Genomic DNA, 20,478 nt, shown 5'->3' on the forward strand with positions numbered 1-20,478 from the left:
ATACACTATAGCAGCAAAGTAGTGGTAGAATCTACCTGACAGACCTTCTCTTCATCAGAACAGACCACCACCTATATAATATGAGTCCTGGGTATATCAGAAAGACTTCCATGCATGAAATCCATCCACCATCCATCCATCCATCCATCCATCCTTTCCATGAATCCCTTCATTTATTCTTGTTCACTTATTGTATGCATGTATATTTCAGTTGTTGATTTATTTAGCCATTTTTTTTAAAGAATGCAAATAATCCTAGTAAGGCAACATGAACTGTCAGACACATTGGTGTAAATGACTTTATCAGTCAAGATTGAGAAAACACTGGGAAACATCAAGGGGGAGGAAAGACCAAACTCTAAGAAGGGGAAATAAACCCAAAGATTAAAAAAAGAATAATTTTTTTTTTCTACCTTACCATATTGTGTAGGTTTGACAATGCTAATGATATGTTTAATGATGGTGAACAAAATTGTCTTTAAAAAAAAGATTATTTCTTAAAGGTAGATGTTTCTTTTTTATAGAATTTCAAAAATTCAAAAGGGCTACTATATCATGCCTGAAAGTTAACCTAAAAAATTATTTTTAAATGACCAATTATGCAATTACGTAGCTCATTTCTTCATTGTCTCAACTTAGAGGAAGCTCACAACCACCCCAAGTTAAGTGCTTAAAAGATATTTCTTCTACCTTTTCCATGTAATTTTTGGCCTCTCTTATAATTCATTTTAGCTTATCTGGTGCTTTGGGGAAGAAGCTGATAGGGTATACATTAATATTTATTTTATAGAAATTCCAGAAGATAGAAAAATTAAAGCTTAAGTGTTGAGAAGTTTCAATCACTGAGAATAGTAGTAAACAAAGACAAACATTGCTTAATTCTCTCAATTATTTTAAAACCTTGTCATCTTATCCAGTTCCAAATCTATATTTGCTTCCTCCTGTGTTATGCCCTCTGGGTTCTAACTTTTAGGTCTCTGCCTAAACTTCCTGAGAGTTTATCTTCTATTTGTAAAAATATCACCAATTGTAACTTTTGAATTTGTAATTATCTGCTGTAAAGATGCATCTTATCTAGAGTGTATACCAAACGCCTTAAAATAATTCTACCAAGAAGACAAACTGATGAGATTTGACAGGGGAAAGATGCACCCTAAAACATATTCCAGGCCAGGCATGGTGGCTCACGCCTATAATCCCAGCACTTTCGGAGGCTGAGGTGGGCAAATCATGAAGTCAGGAGTTCAAAACCAGCCTGACCAACACAGTGAAACCCTGTCTCTACTAAAAATACAAAAATTAGCCAGGCGTGGTGGTGCAAGCCTGTAATCCCATCTACTCAGGAGGCTGAGGCAGGAGAATCACTTGAACCTGGGAGTTGGAGTTTACAGTGAGCAGAGATCATGCCACTGCCCTCCAGCCTGGGTGACAGAGCAAGACTCCATCACAAAAACAAACAAACAAACAACAAAAAAACATATTCCAGAGTCTCTGATAGGGGCAGGAAAGACTTCAAGGTAATAATTCTACTATAATTATGGTTTATTATTTGTTCAAAGTACAGTAATTTTCTCAAGGAGACAACCTATGTGACTTTTATGACCATACTATTTTATAAGCAACATTAGTTGTCACAGAGTTTAAAAATTGTAAATGAAAATTTACTTGATTATGAACAAAAACAGCAGGAGTGGGATGTGTGCAACATACTAGCAGATAATATGAAATATTCATGTGTCTTAAGTGATTAGCCAATCAAGGAGGCTTCGTTGCTCTTTAGAGAAAAGGATCAGATAATACTGGATAAAAAACTGGTTTCCTTCTAAGGAAGAATCCCAACAGCAACTCAAATGCCGAACTGAAGTATTTCTCAATAAAGACAGATGAAATCATTTCTAGCTTTCATTTGCCAGTGTTTTATCCTAATCATATCTGCTTGTGACAGATAAATTCCAGTGCAAAATTACCAACGAAAACAGTTTTTTTTTTCCCATCCCATATTTGGAAAGACTGTTAATTTTGGCAAATCTCCACACAAAAATCTAGAAACGTTTGTTTTTTTAAAAAAAAAATTACATATTCCATAGGTAAACACCAAAGACCATGCTCACAAGAAAGAAAGGGGAACTCCTGAGTTCCAGCCAGGAAGTAGGTACAGAAAACCAGAGAGGTAGGCATATGACCTAATGCTGTGGCTACACAAAGGGAGGAAATGTGAGTTGTTACAGGTCTCAGCAATGCAGAAACTTGAGTTTTCATACCCTGTGAAGATAAAAGATGAGGCTCTCAGCTCAAATGAGATGAGCTAGAATTACCACTCCCGTATAACCCTGAAACCAAAGAAAGCTAAATCTCAGTGAAGGCAAACTATAGAAAAATAAATTTACCTGCTAGCACTCATCTGTTTCCATCTAGGCCCTAGCTTAACAAAGTTCTTCCTGTGATCTCAAATGCCCAGGCTTATACTTCCTAGATTTGAGATCTGAATTAACTCTTCTGAATCATATGGAGAAGTAGGGAAATCTGGAAATCTGGCAAAACATGATGACACCCTGGGACAAATAATAGAACCAGAGACGTTCTCACAACTTAGACTGCCCAGAATTCCTGCGAAGCCCTGATGTCTTGATATTACCAAGTGAGTGAACTAGATTCCACGGACACAACAAACAGAAGGATTACTTGGAACAATAGAAAAACAATCTGTAAATTGCCAGTATGCTGTTTGTAAAAAATAAAAGACATAAAAGAAGACAGCCTGGGCAAGATGGAAAAATCCTATCTCTAAAAAAATTAAAAAAAAAAATTAGGGCATGGTGGCTCATGCCTCTAGTCCCAGCTACTTGGGAAACTGAGGCAAGAGGATTATCTGAGCACAGGAGGTCGAAGGTGCAGTGAGCCATGATCACCACTGCACTCCAGCCTGGGCAACAGAATGAGATCCTCTCTCAAAAAAAAGGGGAGGGGGAGAGGAAGAGCAGGAGGAGGAGGAAGAAGAGGAAGAAGGAAGAAGGAAGAAGAAGAAGAAATAATCTGTTTAAAAAAAGCAGTATAGAAGAGATTAGAAAGATATGAAAAAGACTCAAATAGAGCTGTGCAAATACAGAAATGAGGCAATAAAAAAGGCAAACTAAACATATTAGACACAGCTAAAGAAAGAAAGTAAATTAGAGGATACTTCTGTAATATCCGGGATAATTTTCTCAAGATTTAGTAAAATTGCTGGGCATGGTGGCTCAAATCTGTAATCCCAGCATTCTGGGAGGCCAAGGTGGGCAGATCACTTGAGATCAGGAGTTGGAGAACAGCCTGGCCAACATCATTCAAACCCTGCCTCTACCAAAAATGCATGGTGGTGCATGCCTGCAGTCCTAGCTACTTGGGAGGCTGAGACAGGAGGACTGCTTAAACCTGGGAGGTGGAGGTTGCAGTGAGCAGAGATAGCACCACTGCACTCCAGCCTGGGCCACAGAGTGAGACTCTGTCTCAAAAAAAAAAAAAGACTTAGCAAATTTGAGAAAATTATCCAGAATGTTCCAAAAGTCCTAAGCAGATTAAATAAAAATATATTCACGAGTGGCCACATCTGTGTGTGTGTGTGTGTGTGTGTGTGCGCGCGCTCACAGGTCCATTCCTAAATCTACTCATATGCAGCAGGTAAATTATCAGTTAATATGCAGGGCAAAATAAAGCATTTTAAGACAAAGACAGAATTTATTAATCATTGATCCTTGCTAAAAAGAAATCTAAAGTATGTATTTCAGAAAGAAATAAACTGAAGTTGGAAGGAAAAATTCAGATGCAAGAAGCAAGAATAAGCAGAGAAAATATATGTGTAAGAAAATGTAAACCAGCATTGAATTTATAAAACTGCACAGTAATGATTAATATGTGGAAATTTAACAGGTAGGACTAAAATACTAAATAATATGAAAATTAGAATGAATAACTGAAGTTGAAGCATTCTAATGTTCTCGTAGTGGTCATGATCACCTTAGAGAGCACGAATAATTTTGGACTATTCACAAGTTTAAAATCAGGGTAATATTACAGAAATGCCTTATGTATAAAAATAAATAAAATCAGGGTAATAACCACTAAAAGAATAGAAATAGAATATACATGACTTCTAGACCATTAGGTGGACATGAAATAAAAAGATCTTAATCATTTATATAGAAGACAGAAAAAAAGGAAAAAAGAAGCAAAGAGGAACACAAAGCAAGATAAAAGAAATAAATAGAAATATATCAGTAAGCATAATATACAGGTATCGTAACTCACCAGTTAAAAGAAACTCCTGATCAAAAAATAAAATCCAGCTATAGGTTATTTACAAAAGCCACACCTAAAACATAATGACAAAGAAAGATTGAAAGTAAAGAGATGAAAAAAGTTGTATCGGACAGCACTAACCAACAGAAAGCTGAAGTATCTTTATTAATAGGAGGAGAAATGAACTTTAAGGCCAAATAATTATTAAAACTACCTACATTACAAAATAATAAAAGGAACATTTATTTCACTAGGCAATAACTCTATTCCAAGTTTGAATATCCTTAACATTTTTTGAAAAGCCTTAAAATATGTAAAATAAAAATGGAGAGATCTTCAAGGAGAAATGAACAAAGCCACAATCATCACAGGTATTTCAAAATATGGTTCTTACAACTCACAGATCAAGAAGGAAAAACATTAGTAAAGATATTCAAGATATGAATGATATTCATGAAAATATACAAAACCCTATATCCATCATCAATTAGAGAATACCCACACAGGCTTCCAGACATAAAATTCTAAATAAAATATTAGCAAATAAAATCTGGCAATGTTTAAAAATATATATATATATATTATATATATATATCATGGAAGGTAATGTTTGTTCCAGGAATTGAAAAATTGTCTAATACTGAAAAAGAAAAAAAAAATCTATTCATATAATTCACACCATTATGTGGTTAAAGAGAAAAACTATAAGAATTTCCTTATAACAATAAACTCTTAGATACTAAAAATATAATTTATCTACCAAAATCCTAGAGTAAATACCATACTAAATGGCTAAAACACATGTTCTTTACTGTAAAAAAAAAAAATACATACATATACATATAAAACTTGGTAGACAAAGCAATAAAACCAAGCCAAACTTAAACAAAATAACCATGCCCAAACACACAGAAACTAAAAGGTATCAGAAATGAAAAGAAACAAAGACATTATTACTTACAAATAGTGGTTCTGATTTTTTTTTTTTTAATGTAGTCATCTACACAAAAATCCAAGTCAATCCATAAATTTGTACACCTAACAAGAATTCAATGTTTTATGTATAAGGTCAACAACACTCCTATGCTCTGACAAGAAAAACATAAATACTCCAGTTTTTAAAGATAATTCTTACAATTGAAACAAAAAGCATAAATAGAAATAAGTCTAATAATATACGTATAAAATATTATAGATAATAGTACAAAATATTTTTGAAGGACATAGAAAACAACTAAATATATGGGAAGATATGAACATTCACTGAGGCAAATTCACTGATTGGAAGGGTCAATATCCAAAAATTGCAGTTCTCTCCGAATTAATTCATATATTCAATTCTACAATTAATGTGGAGGAGCAAAAAATGCCAGGAACAGAGAAGACAGTGAAGAGGGAGGAGGAAGGTCAGGAGAAAGGAGAGGGAGGTAGGGGGAGGGTGAAGAGGAAAAAGACCTCACCTTTCCCGAATCAAGACTTACTATAAAGTGATAGGCTTTCTTTTCTTTTTTGAGATAAAGTCTCGCTCTGTTGTCCAGGCTGGAGTGCAGTGGCGTGATCGCAGCTCACTGCAACCTTGAATTCCTGGGTTCAAGTGAACCTTCTGCCTCATCCTCCTGAGTAGCTGGAACTAAAGGCATATGCCAACACACTTGGCTAATTTTTTAATGTTTTGTAGAGATGAAGTCTTCCTATATTGCCCAGGCTGGTCTCAAACTCCTGGCCTCAAGCGATCTTCCCACCTCAGCCTCCTGAAGTGCTGAGATTACAGGTGTAAGCCACCATGCCCGGCCAGTCAGATGCTTTAAGATATTTTGGTTCTGATGCAGGGTGAGGCAAACAGACAAATGGAATTCAATGAAGAGCCTAAAAACAGACTCATAAACATGCATGGGAACATAGTTATATGACAGAAGTTGCATTTCAGTTAAAGAAAAGACTGACTAGTTGACACATACTTTAACGGTAATTGGGTTATCTGCATTAAAAATATAAAATATTTCCACTTGGTTTTATACCCTAAATGTAAGACCTAAAATTGTAAAACTCCTAGAAGAAAACATATGGGAAAAGCTTCAGGACATTAAATTTGCCAATGATTGCTTAGATATGACACCAAAAGCACAGGCAATAAAAGCAAAAATAGACAAATGGGACTATATCCAACTTAAAAACTTCTGCAAATCAAAAGAAACAAACAGAATGAAAAGGCAGCCTGCAAAATGGGAGAAAATATTTGCAAATCATGTATCTGATAAGGAGCTAATATATAGAATATATAAACAACTCCTAAAAACAACAACAAAACCCACAACTAACCTGATTTTAAAATGAGCGAAGGACTTTAATAGTCATTTCTCCAAAGATAAATACAAATGGTTAACAGCATATGAAAAGATGCTCAACATCACTGATGATTAAAGAAATGCAAATCAAAATTACAGCAAGATTTCACCTTACACTCATTAGGATGGCCACTATAAAAACAAGAACACAGCCAGGTGAGGTGGCTCGCACCTGTGATCCCAACATTGGGAGGCAGAGGAAGGTGGATCATAAGGTCAGGAGATCAAGACCATCCCGGTTAACACAGTGAAACCCGGTCTCTGCTAAAAATACAAAAAATTAGCTGAATGTGGTGGCACGTGCCTGTAGTCCCAGCTACTCGGGAGGCTGAGGCAGGAGAATCGCTTGAACCTGGGAGGTGGAGGTTGCGGTGAGTCAACATCATGCCACTGCAGTCCAGCCTAGATGCCAGAGCAAGCCTCCATCTCAAAACAAACAAACAAACAAAAAACAAAAAAACCATACCAGGCTGCGAGTGGTGACTCATGCCTGTAATCCCAGCACTTTGGGAGGCCAAGGTGGGTGAATCACGAGGTCAGGAGTTTGAGACCAGTCTGACCAACATGGTGAAACTCTGTCTCTACTAAAAATATAAAAATTAGCCAGGTGTGATGGTGCACGCCTGTAATCCTGGCTACTCAGGATGCTGAGGCAGGAGAATCTCTTGAATCTGGGAGGCGGAGGTTGCAGTGAGCCAAGATGGTGCCACTGCACGTCAGCCTGGGCGATGGAGTGAGACACTGTTGCAAAAACAAGAAAATAAAACAAAACAGAAAAAAATTTAAAAACCCAAAAACCACCAAAATAACAAGTGTTGGCAAAGATATGGAGAATCTGGAACACTTTAGCACTGCTGGTGAGAATGTAAAATTATACAGCTGCTATGGAAAATAGTATGACTATTCACCTAAAAATTTTGAAAATTAAAAGTAGAATTGATATATGATCTAGCAATTTCCCTTGTGGTTATATATCTCAAAGAATTGAAGGTATACTCTTGAAGAAACATTTGCACAACCACATTCACTGCATTATTCACAAGCCAAGAAGTGGGAACAACCCAAATGCCCATCAACAGATGAATGAATAAACAAAATGTGCCATATAAATACCATGGAATATTATTCACCCTTAATAAAGAAGGAAATCCTATCCCATGCTACAGCATGGATGAACCTTGAGAACACTATGCTAAGTTAAATAGTCACAAAAATAAAATACTGTATAACCCTACTGACATGGAAAAGGAAAAGTTGTGTTCAGTGGGTATAGAGCTTTAATTCTGCAAGATGAAAAAAGGCTAGAGATCTGTTACACAACAAAATGAATATTATTAAAGCTACTGAGTCACATATTTACAAACAGTTAAGACGGTAATTTTTGTTTTGTGGGTTTTTTTTTAACTAAAATTAAAAAACTTTTATTCAAAAAACATAAGCCTTAAAAGAAAAGATTAGTGCATTGGATCTTATTAAAATGTCAAATGGCAAAAAATACCATGAAACAAAATTAAAAACAAGTAAAAATTTTAGAAAAGAAATTAACAAAACATATAGTTATAGAGGGTAGGTATCTATAATACTTAAATAACTGTAACAAATCAATAACATCAGGGGGAAAAATGCAACACTGTGATAGAAAACATAGAAACAACCTAGATGTACTTCAGTAGGATAAAGGATAAATAAACTAGATGCTAATATAAAGGATTATTATACAATAGTTAAATGAAACATCCCATTTATCAACTTGGATAAATCTCAAGAATAGGTCAAATAAAAAATAATTTGCACTAGAATATGTCATACTTGTACACTCAAAAAACAAGATAATAGTATACACTGTTTATGGATATACACACACAAAGTAAGAGTACTAAAACACAATTAAATTCAATCCACCACATACTCTTTACCTGCACAAGTGCAGTTACATGTTGTTGGAGAAAATCATACAGTCAGGTTGACCAATTTCTTTCATTCATTCATTTTCAGACATTCTGTTCATCCAGGCTGGAGTGCAGTGGCATGATCTTGGCTCACTGTATCCTCTGCCTCCCGGATTCAAGTGATCCTCCCAGCTCAGCCTCCCCAGGTAGGAATATAGGCAGGTGCCACCACGCTCGGCTAATTTTTTATTTTTATTTTTTATAGGAACAAGGTCTCACTGTCTTGCCCAGACTGGTCTCAAACTCCTGGGCTCAAGCAATTACAGGCATGAGCCACCGTGCCCAGCCAATTTCACTTTAAATTCATGATCAGGAATCTCATGTGGATCTTTAATGGCACCAAGCAAACACATTTATTTTTCTTATCCACTCACTCTCCCACATTGTTGGCTGGTTATTTTAAATCATCCCTTCTCTCCTAAAACTTCTATGTGTCCATTCTCTTCCTCACACTCAGTGAGAAAACAGATCTTCTATAAGCTGCCAGTACATGACATTTAAGCTCCACTCACATGTGTGCCTATTAACTCAACTTTCTTCCCTGTTTCTAAGCATGAACTCGTTAAGCACTAGTAGCATGATCATGCACAAACTCATTTGAGCATTTCATGTTATCCTTCTCAAGGGCAGTGTCCCAGCAATCTCCCATTTTATCTGCTGGATTATTACAGGAGGTAGATATCAGGGTTTGAGTGGCAGATACCAGTGTGTCTACCCTATTTCCTTTACAGAACTATTCTAACAACAACAACAAAAAACCCCTCTTTTGACCCCATTTCATCCTCTGCTATGATCTTCACAGAACTCCACTATTCCTTTTAACAGAAAACCCCAAGTTGTCTATATGTTTGGATGAGCCAATCGATGCTCAATCTTCAGTCCCCACCTTATTTAACATAACGATAGCATCTGACACAGTTAATCATTTTCATCCTTGAAACATTTTTTCACTTGACTTCTGAGACAACCTACCTTGTTTTCTAAATTCCAAATTCATAGATCCAGACCAGACTTCTCTCCCAAATAGACTCATATAGCCCACTGCCTACTTAGCATCTCTATAGTGTGTCTAATAAACATCTCAAATGTAACTTGTCCAACTGAACTTCTCCTCTCCCAACCCCAGATATCTCCCCATCAGCACCCCACCCCATATTAGCTGATGGAAATTTCATCCTGCCAGCTGTTCTAGCCAAAAATTTTGGGACAACACTAGATTTCTTCCGAATTCTCATACCCCACATCCAACTCATCAAAAAATTCCATTAGATCTAATGTCAAAATATTCCTAAAATCTTCTACTCCATAGTCTAGGCCAGTTCCATCTCTTGCTGGGAGTACTGCAACAGTTTTCTACTTGGACCTCATGTTTCCACACATGTCCCACTACAGGATTATCACAGTTAGTAACCAGAATTATTCTTCCAAAATAGGAAATCGTTACTCTGCTACTCAAAACTCCTCAATGGCTCGCCACTTTGTGCAGAGAAGAAGCCTTAGTCCTTACAATGATCTGTGTGATCTGCACAATTCTTCTTCCATCTGATCACCTCCATACCCTTCTTGCCTATTATTCTAACTCTCACTCATTCTGTATGCCCACAATGGCCTCTAACCCTCACTTATTTCATAACCCCACTTTAAAGGGCCTTAACACTGGCTGATCCCTCTACCTAGAAATCTCCTTCCTATTTACATGGCTCACCCTCTCACTTCCTTCATATCTCTACTGCACTATCACCTTGGTGAAGCCTTTCCTGACTGCCTGATTTCGGAGCTATCATCACTTTACCCACACTTTTTAAAAATTGTCTTTAATCTTCAATGTTAAAATTAAATATACAATAACTACCAGATTCTCTGACTGGAAGTAAGAACTCAACAAATGTTTGTAAAACTATACTACTAAAAAATTCTATGGAAGATAATTATTAGCCTGCAAATTAGAAATGTTTTATTATTTTCAGAGTCTCAAGAGATTGACTGAATTTTGTGGTTGAGAACAGAACAGTAAAAGTAGCAAATCTTCATTATCATAAAATATTTTGAAAGTCTCTAAAAGAAATTTACTTTAACCTGTATGTAGGGGCTGCAAACCATTATCTAGAAACAATTATATGGTCTGGGCATGGTAGCTGATGCCTATAATCCCAGCACTTTGGGAGAGTAAGGCAGGCGGATTATTTGAGCTCAGTTCAAGACCAAACTGGGCAACATGCTGAAACCCCCTTCTCTACAAAAAGTACAAAAATTAGCTAGGCATAATGGCCATGTGCCCAGAGTCCCAGCTACTTGGGAGTCTGAGGTGGGAGGAGGGCTTGAGCCCAGGAGGCAGAGGTTACAGTGAGCCAAGATCTTGTCACCCTGGGCAACAGACCAAGACCCTGTCTTAAAAATAAAATAATAATAGTATGAATATTTTTATATGAATATTTGACAAATATCTCTAGAATACAGGCTCAGGAGGATAAGGAATGTGTTATGTTCACCATTATATTTCTAGGGTCTAGTGCAATACCTGGCAATGGTAAATACACCAAGATTTTTGAATTACTAAATTAATATATAGAGAGAGTATCATGAGCAGAAACATCAAACATACATAAAAAGTAAATTTCTGAAGACTAAAAATATTTCCCAGACCAAATGAGGCCAGAATTTATAATATAAAATTGTGATATACTGACAGAGAAGCAGATTTGGGTGAGAGATTACTTCCGTTTTGAAAATGTTTATTTTGAGGAGCTTGTGAGAGAGTCAAGTGGAAACACAACATTCACATATTTGGGTCTTGAGCCCAGAAGAGAAGGTTGGGAAATGAAAAGCATAAAAAGAGAAGAGTACCTAGGATTGAGCTGAGGGGAACCCAAGGGTCAAAGAGGAAGAACCTACAAAAGGCAGTAAGAGAGAGAAGGAAAGTCAGGAGGGTGTTGTGTCACAGACCAAGGTAAGAGGTGATTCCCAGTTCAACACTACCAGGCAGTCAAGCAAGGTGACTAAAAAGAATTAATATGCAGGTCACTGGCAAGAACAGCCTCAGTCGATGGAGGGGGGAGGGTATAAGCAGAATTGGAATTGATAAGGGAATAAGTGATATATGAGTAAGAAGAGACAAATATTGACAAAGGAGAATAATGAGACAATAGCTAGGCAGGAATATGGTATTCTGAGTTTTTTTTCTTTTTATTTATCAGTCCATTCATCTCCCTATTTTTAAAACTGTAAGAAGGAAAGACTATGTATGCTTAAACAGTGACAGAAATAGTCAAAGAGGAAGAGATTAAAGAGAAGAGAAGGCAGGTAGAATATATCAGTCCATTCTCATGCTGCTGATAAAGACATACCCAAGATTGGGCAATTTACAGAAGAAAGAGGTTTAATGGACTCAACAGTTCCATGTGGCTGGGGGAGGTCTCACAATCATGGCAGAAGGCAAGGAGGAGCAAGTCACATCTTACATGGATGGCAGAAGGTAAAGTGAGACAGAAATTGTGCAGGAAAACTCCTGTTTTTAAAACCATCAGATCTCGTGAGAGTTATTCACTATCATGAGAATAGCAGAGGAAAAACCTGCCCCCATGATTCAATTACCTCCCACCAGGTCCCTTTCACAAGATGTGGGAATTCAAGATGAGATGTGAATGAGGACACAGCCAAATCATATCATTCCGCCCCTTGCCCCTCCCAAATCTCATGTCCTCACATTTCAAAACCAATCATACCTTCCCATCAGTCCCCCAAGGGTCAAAGAGGAAAGTCTTTCAGCTCCTTTAATTCATTCATATTCCTCTCTAAGTAATCCATTCTTGTTATCATTTCCTCAAATCTTTTTTCATATCTTTTTTCAAGTTCCTTAGTTTCTTTGCATTGATTTAATACATGTTCTTTTAGCTCACAAAAGTTTCTCATTATTCACCTTCTGAAGTCTAATTCCGTCATTTCGTCACAGTCATTCTCCGTCCAGCTTTGTTCCCTTGCTGGTGAGGAGTTTTGGTCCTTTCTAGGAGGCGAGGTGTTCTGGTTTCGGGTGTTTTCCTCCTTTTTGTGCTGGTTTCTTCCCATCTTTGTGGATTTATCCACTTGTCATCTGCATAGTTGCTGACTTTTCGATTGGGTCTCTGAGTGGACACCCAGATTGTTGATGATGAAGTATTTCTGTTACTTGGTTTTCCTTCTACCAGTCTAGCCCCTTCGCTGTACGACTGCTGAGGTCCACTCCAGGCCCTGCTTGTCTGGGGTGCACCTATAGCAGCTGTGGCACAGTGAGGGATGCTACCAGTTTCTTTTTCTGCTATCTTTGTCCCAGGATGATGCCTGCCAAATGTCAGTCTTTTGGATATAGAGGGGTCAGGGAGCTGCTTGAGGAGACAGTCTGTACTTTATAGGAGCTCAACTGCTGAGCTGTGAGCTCTGTTGTTCATTCAGGGCTGTTAGGCTGCTATGCTTGATTCTGCTGCAACAGAGCTCATTAAAAAAACCCTTTTCTCCTCAAATGCTCTGTGTTGGGGGGTTCAGGCTTTATTTTTGGATTTCCGTTGAGGTGTCCTGCCCAGCTAGGAGGCAAACTAGTCACTGTTTGCCTGCAGAGGCTCCGCTTTGCTGTTGTGTGGTTCGCCCTGTTGCTGCAGGCTCTGCTGTTCTGCTGTGGTCTCCGCCACACCCTGCAGCGGAGTCTCTCTGTTGTAGCGGGTTGCCTCGGCAACGGCAGGCTGCGTCAGCAGTGGGCGTGTATCTCAGTAGGGACGGGTTGCCTCAGCAACGGCAGGCTGCGTCAGCAGTGGGCGTGTATCTCAGTTGGGGCGGGTTGCCTCGGTAATGGTGGACGCCCCTCCCCCACAGAGCGTCTCGGACCGTCTGAATGGGGAGCGTTTGAAATCGCAGTTTTGTTCGTCCCACTGGGCTACCCCAAATGCTCTGTCCCTGCAATCCCCTGGGCTGGCCCACTGTCCAAGTCTTGTTCAGTCTCAAGTCCAGCCCCCTCAAGTCTAAGGTTGCCGGTTCAACTGGGCACCCGGACAAGCGCGCCCTGTGGGGAGCGCTGGGTAGGGCCGGCCGCCGCCACCCCGGCTGCCAGCTTCGCCAGGCAGAGGTACTACCTGGCGTCCCATGACTCCTTTATACTTGGGAATTTCCCCGTTCTGTGGGCAACAAAGATCAGTCTGGAAATGCAGCTCCGACTCACCTCTCCGCGGATTCAATGAGAGCTACAATCCTGGGTTGTTCTCACAGCGCCATCTTGAGTCCTCCCCCAAAGAGGAAAGTCTTAACTCACTTCAGTATTAACTCAAAAGTCCATAGTCCAAAGACTCAACTGAGACAAAGCAAGTCCCTTCCAGCTACGAGCCTCTAAAAGCAAGTTAGCTGCTTCCTAGATACAATGCGGGTACAGTCACTGGTTAAATATATCACTCCAAATGGGAGAAACTGGCCAAAACAAAGGGATACAAGCTCCATGCAAGTCCAAAATCCAGTGGGGCAGTCAAATCTTAAAGCTCCAAAATGATCTACTTTGACACCATGTCTCACATCCAGGTCACGCTGATGAAAAAGGTAGGTTCCCACGGCCTTGGGCAGCTCTGCCTCTGTGGTTTTGCAGGGCATAGAGCCCCCTCTCTTGGCTGCTTTCACAGGATGGTATTGAGTGTCTGTGGCTTTTCCAGGTGCATGCTGCAAGCTGTTGGTGGATCTACCATTCTGAGGTTTAAAGAACAGTGGCCTTCTTCTCACAGTTCCACTAGTTGGTTCCCCAATAGGAACTCTGTGTGGGGGCTCCGATTCCACATTTCCTTTCCACATTGCCCTAGCAGAGGATTTCCATGAGGGCTCCATCCTTGCAGCAAACTTCTGCCTGGGCATCCAGGTGTTTCCACACATCCTTTGAAATCTAGGCGGAGGTTCCCAAACCTCAATTATTGACTTTTCTGTGCACCCACAGGCTCAATTACACATGGAAGCTACCAAGGCTTCCATCCTCTGAAGCAACAGCCTGAGCTGTACCTTGGTCCCCTTTAGTCATGCCTGGAGCAACTGGGACATAGGGCACCAAGTCCCTAAACTGCACATAGCAGAGGGACCTTGTGACTGGCCCAGGAAATCATTATTTCTTCCTAAACCTCCAGGCCTGTGAGGGGAGGGGCTGCCACAAAGGCCTCTGACATGGCCTGGAGCCATTTTCCCCATTGTCATGATGATTAACATTCAGCTCCTCATTACTTATGCAAATTTCTTCAGCTGGCTTGAATCTGTCCTCAGAAAACAAGATTTTCTTTTCTACTAAATTGTCAGGCTGCACATTTTCCAAAATTTTATGCTCTGTTTCTCTTTTAAAACTGAATGACTTTAATAGGACCCAAGTCACCTCTTGAATGCTTTGCTGCTTAGAAATTTCTTCTGCCAGAGACACTAAATAATCTCTCTCAATTTCAAAATTCCACAAATCTCTAGGGTAGGGGCAAAATGCCACCAGTCCCTTTGCTAAAACATAACAACAGTCACTTTTGTTCCAGTCCCCAACAAGTTCCTCATTCCATCTGAGACTACCTCAGGCTGGATTCATTGTCCAAATCATTATCAGCATTTTGGTCAAAGCTATTCAACACATCTCTAGGAAGTTCCAAACTTTCCCACATGTTCCTGTCTTCTTCTGAGCCCTCCAAACTGTTCCAATCTCTGCCTGTTACCCAGTTCCAAACTGGCTTCCACATTTTCAGATATCTTTTCAGCAGCATCCCATTTGTGGTACTAATTTGCTGTATTATTCTGTTCTCATACTGCTCATAAAGACATATCTGAGACTAGGCAATTTACAAAAGAAAGAGGTTTAATAGACTTACAGTTCCATGTGGCTGGGGAGGTCTCACAATCATGGTGGAAGGCAAGGAGAAGCAAGTCATGTCTTACATGGATGGCAGCAGGCAAAGAGAGAGAGAGAACTTGCGCAGGAAACTCCCATTTTTAAAACCATCAGATCTCGTAAAACTTATTCACTATCACAAGAAGAGCATGGGAAAAATCTGCCTCCAAGATTCAATTACCTCCCACCAGGTCCCTCCCATAACATGTGGGAATTCAAGAGGAGATTTGGGTGGAGACACAGTAAAACCATATCATAAAGATACATATTTTGCCTGGAAACCAAGAAGGCAGCGTAGGGATAGAGCAGGAAGAATCTTGTTCCAAAAACATATATTTTGCTGAGTTGTAGCTGACATATGAAACCAAAAAGGAATGCTATCTAACCAAAACAAATGGTTTCATGAGAATATTTTTAAGGTAGAAAGGGTCTAGGTAGAGAAAGTTCCTAAACAGGTGCTGGGTGGAATCAGAAAAGCAAAGAACCATTAGATCAAGTTTTAGGGGACTCAGCAAAGGAAAATTCCCACCTGAGCCCTGAGAATTAAACCTGAAGCCTAGCATGACAATATGTCCTCTAGGGCTAAGAGGAAGAATGGGCAGGCAGTCTAAGGATCAAAAAGACATGCAACCCCTTAAGCTTAATAGTAATGTAAACTATTAACATAACCTAGAGCAAGGCTGTATTCAGTAAATAAGGGTGCCTCTATCAATTACTCCTCTACTTCAGCTTGAACTCTATTTCATTTTTGTACCCAAACCACTAAGTGCTCAAAGATGATGGTATCTTACTGGATCCCCATCATCCCCTTGAGGGGAGGCTGTTGACATAAGAAACAGAAAACTCTCCTCTTGTCACACAGCATTTCTGACTAATGTTTATTACTGTATTAAGACCTAACAACTCTGGTCAACTTTGATTTTTATTTGTTTGTTTAGTTTTGGGTCCTAACATTTGCTGTTCCCCAGAGCCAAAGTCTATTTCTATCTATTGCCAAGTGATCAGCCACGCCAAATGATCAGCCACACATACCTACCAACAGAGGATTCATTAAGTGATTATTTTCATTAGTATACTACCAGAACCTAGCCTACCATCTAGCACAGAGGCCCCTAACCCCTGTCAGGAACCAGGGCGCACAGCAGGAGGTGAGCAGCAGACAAGTATTGCCACCTGAGCTCTGTCTCCTGTCAGATAGCAGTGGCATTAGATTATCCTAGGAGTGCCAACTCTATTGTGAAGAGTACATGCAAGGAGTCTAGGTTGCACGTTTCTTATGAGAATCTAATGATAAATGTAATGCATTTGAATAATCTTGAAACCATATCCCCACCTCAGTCTGTGGTAAAATTGTCTCCTAGGAAACCAGTCCCTGGTTCCAAAAAAGTTGGGGACCGCTGATCTGGCAAATAGAAGGCCCTCAACAAATATCAATGGAGTGAATGAGCAAATGAAAGTAATCATCGAATCTCTCTATGCAGGGAGAATTTTACACATTTACAGACTAAGGACCCCTTTGGAACTCTGTTGAAGCCTGTGGACCCCTTCTCAAATAGTATTTTAAAACAGATAGTATTATGGAGAAAACTAATGACACTGCAATACAGTTACAAAATTATTTTTTTTAATTGTGAGATCATCACAAACACACTTCTATGGTACAGGCTGGGCTTGCCAAGTCCCAGGCTGTTCTATAGAGTGATCTGGCTGGGCCAGTTCAGAGGCAAAATTACTGACATCATCTGTAGGTTTTTTGTTCTTGGTTTCTCAGAGAAAAATCCTCCAAACTCCTGCCTGGGAAGCCATTGTGCGCAGAGTGAAGTAGTAGAAAGCGACTGAGGGAGTTTTCACAGTTCTGTGTCCATTTTCACCGTACCCGTCATTTTCTGTATGGTATCCTCATCCTTAGCTGTGCCCATTGTCCCTGAATGCACAGGCCTTTATAGTCTTCCCTTAAGATGAGGAAGGCACAGCTGCATATATGAACAGGGGCAGAGATAGAATCTGGGGGTTACCTGTTTCTTACACAGACTTTCAATCAATCCTCCTGGGTCCTGCATCACCTGCATTCCTACTTTGAGAGATACCTCTTGACTCCAACTCTTGAACCTTTCGAGGGGGTCAGAAGTACACAGAGCCTGCTTTCAGGCTTCACGTGCATGTTACTGTTGTCCATCTTCTAAAATGTGGTTGCTATTTTCTCTTTTCCCTTTTGAGTTCATGTTTATTTTATCCCTTTCCTTTTATTCTTGTGGGATTTATTAAGAAGGCAACAGTAAACAGATTTAATCTGCTACAATTTATTGAAGTTGCCACTAAAAGTTTACAAAGGCACAAAAAGTTTTAAGAATCAAATTTAGAAGTAAACTCCTCAAAATTCTTCTAATCTATTTTATAACTATGATATTTGTATCAAAGATAATCAATTTACTGCAATAACTACAGCTTCATGAAGGCAGAGATCATTTCCGTTTCATTTATTATTGCATTGCCCAGTACCCAGCATAGTAGAGGTGATCAATAAATATTTATTGTATAAGTAAAATAAATGAATATATGTGTGATTAAAAAATTAAGACCTTTAATTTTTATAATTTCAGTGCTTATCTCACTCACCTAGGACTGTTTTAGCAATACTCCAAAAACCAATCAGAAATAGATATACCTAACTTGGGATCCAAGAATGATGTATTTTATAACAACAAAGTCCTTCACTACAAAAATATTACTACAATTCCATATTCTATAACAACAATTTCCTGGATAGAAATGAAACTGATATTCAAATTTACTTAGTTATCTTGAGTAGCTAGTAGTGTAGAAATAAATGTAACTTCTATTACAACCACTAACAGTATTTAATTACAACTTATAGATGTACAATTTTAAGTGTCATTAAATGCTTTTGTAATATTAAATTCTAATTAATACTGAAAATTAAAGTCCTCCATATATAAATCTGCATATTAGCCATGACATTTTAATTCATATTGAGTAAACCCCAGCAATATTATTTAAAAATTGGGTCTGGTAGATCTCTGTCTTGTCAAGAGAATTCAAAGGGTCTTCATAACATGTCTTACTTTGCTATCGTAATGTAAACTGTATGTACTTTGCTTTGTGAATCGTTTTGTTTTTTTTTTTGGAGATGGAGTTTCACTCTTGTTGCCCAGACTAGAGTGCAATGGCACGATCTTGGCTCACCGCAACCTCCATTTCCTGGGTTCAAGCGATTCTCCTGCCTCAGCCTCCCAAGTAGCTGGGATTACAGGCATGCACCACCATGCCTGGCTAATTTTGTATTTTTAGTAGAGATGGGGTTTCTCCATGTTGGTCAGGCTGGTTTTGAACTCCCGGCCTCAGGTGATCTACCCACCTTGGCCTCCCAAAGTGCTGGGATTACAGGCGTGAGCCATCATGTCTGGCTAATTTTGTATTTTTAATAGAGAAGGGGTTTCTCCAGGTTGGTAAGGCTGGTCTTGAACTCCCGGCCTCAGGTGATCTATGCACCTTGGCCTCCCAAGTGCTGGGATTACAGGCGTGAGCCACCGTGCCTGGCCAGCTTTGTGATTCTTTATTGGCCACCATCAAAGCCATACTTCTCCTCAAGGGCCAAAAGAGTTATTTAATTTTTCAGTTACATTTTATATATTTCATGGGGAAAGTTAAATGCATAGTGTCTTTTTTTTTTTTTTTTCAATAAATAGGAATTGTGATATATCCATCAAGGTTTACAGCAATTTTAACAGGATGGTCCCCTATTAATTCTAAACTAAAAATCTCTACATTTTCATGTCAAAATGTTCCCATGGGCAAACCCTGCACAAAAGTTCAAATTCATATGGCAGTTTTCTGCTAAATGCTTATTCTGCAGCTAAGTTGTCATCCTTGTTTACACTGTGTTATTATTAACTTCAAATTAAAATATCATACTCACTTCATCAGCCACAAACTCCTTACTCAGACCAAAATCTGTCAGCACCACATGGCCATTAGAATCAAGTAGAATATTCTCAAGCTTAATGTCACGATATATAATCCCCAACTGCAAAAACAAACAAGTATGAATTTTAAAATAATTTACAAAAAAAAATGAATTAGGACAGTCTTTCTTATCTACCTTTTTTTTTTTTTTAAAGGCATTTCCCTCCTCAGGATCCTGTGATGGCCCTTGGTGACTGGTCAGGGCAAATGTAAATTCTTTTATCTGCTGCGTACCCTGAACCTCTCTAACCACGTCTTTGTTCTCCTCGTGCTCAGGGTCTACCTCGTTGGGTCAGCTTCTTTAGGGCCTCCCTCTTAACTAGTGCTTCTTTATGTCTCTACTCTTCCTATTTCACCCTCACTCTAGATGACCTTCAGATGCTTTCGTAGCCAATTCTTGTCCATCACTTCCTAATGTTTTCAGAAGGCTTTTCTGACTAACCAGATCCCACCCTGTTCATTTCTTTGTTTTTCACCCTACATCTATGTTTATATTATACTTACTATATATGACTGATATTTTCTAGGTGTTTCCTATTTGTCTTTATATACCTATACTAACTCTGTTTTTCACTTTTTATGTATACATCCAGTATTTGTGCAGCACACCATGCATAAAATAGGTAATTGATAAAGAATTGTTGATTAACAGGCTCTTAAACATAAAGGTTGAAGATCAGAGGTTAACTTTAGTCTAGTTTTTTTTTTTTTTTTTTCTTTTCCTTTTCTGTTTTGAGATAGTGTCTCAGTTGGTCACTCAGGCGGGCATGCAGTGGCATGATCCTAGCTCACGGCAGCCTCAAACTTCTGGGCTAAAGCTATCCTCCTGCCTCGGCCTCCAGAGTAGCTGGGATTACAGGTGTGAGCCACTGTACTAGGCTCAAACTTTAGTTCTAAATAAGCAAAGTCAATCAGTTAAGTAACATTTACTCTATTTTACTTTGCATTTATAAAACTTACTTTTTTGTAAGTTCTATAGCAAAACACTTCAGCTATATAACAAATAAATCTATCCAACTCATACCAGAGGTGCTTGATCTGTATGAATTCTATTTTTCATGTTTTTAGTTAT

General features: G+C 38.9%; 1 protein-coding gene across 6 annotated transcripts in view; it reads right to left on the reverse strand.

Annotated features, from left to right (window-relative positions):
* The window catches only part of RPS6KA5 (ribosomal protein S6 kinase A5), a 199,372-nt gene that overhangs the window by 58,229 nt on the left and 120,665 nt on the right, over positions 1-20,478 (reverse strand). For all 6 annotated transcript variants that reach the window (XM_009006445.5, XM_078335613.1, XM_035261269.3 and 3 more), the window contains one exon: positions 19,360-19,467. In XM_009006445.5, coding sequence (XP_009004693.2) covers positions 19,360-19,467 — 108 coding nt within the window. The remainder of the gene's footprint in view (positions 1-19,359; positions 19,468-20,478) is intronic.

The sequence above is a fragment of the Callithrix jacchus genome, chromosome 8, assembly GCF_049354715.1.
Source record: "Callithrix jacchus isolate 240 chromosome 8, calJac240_pri, whole genome shotgun sequence".
NCBI classification, from domain to species: domain Eukaryota; kingdom Metazoa; phylum Chordata; class Mammalia; order Primates; family Cebidae; genus Callithrix; species Callithrix jacchus.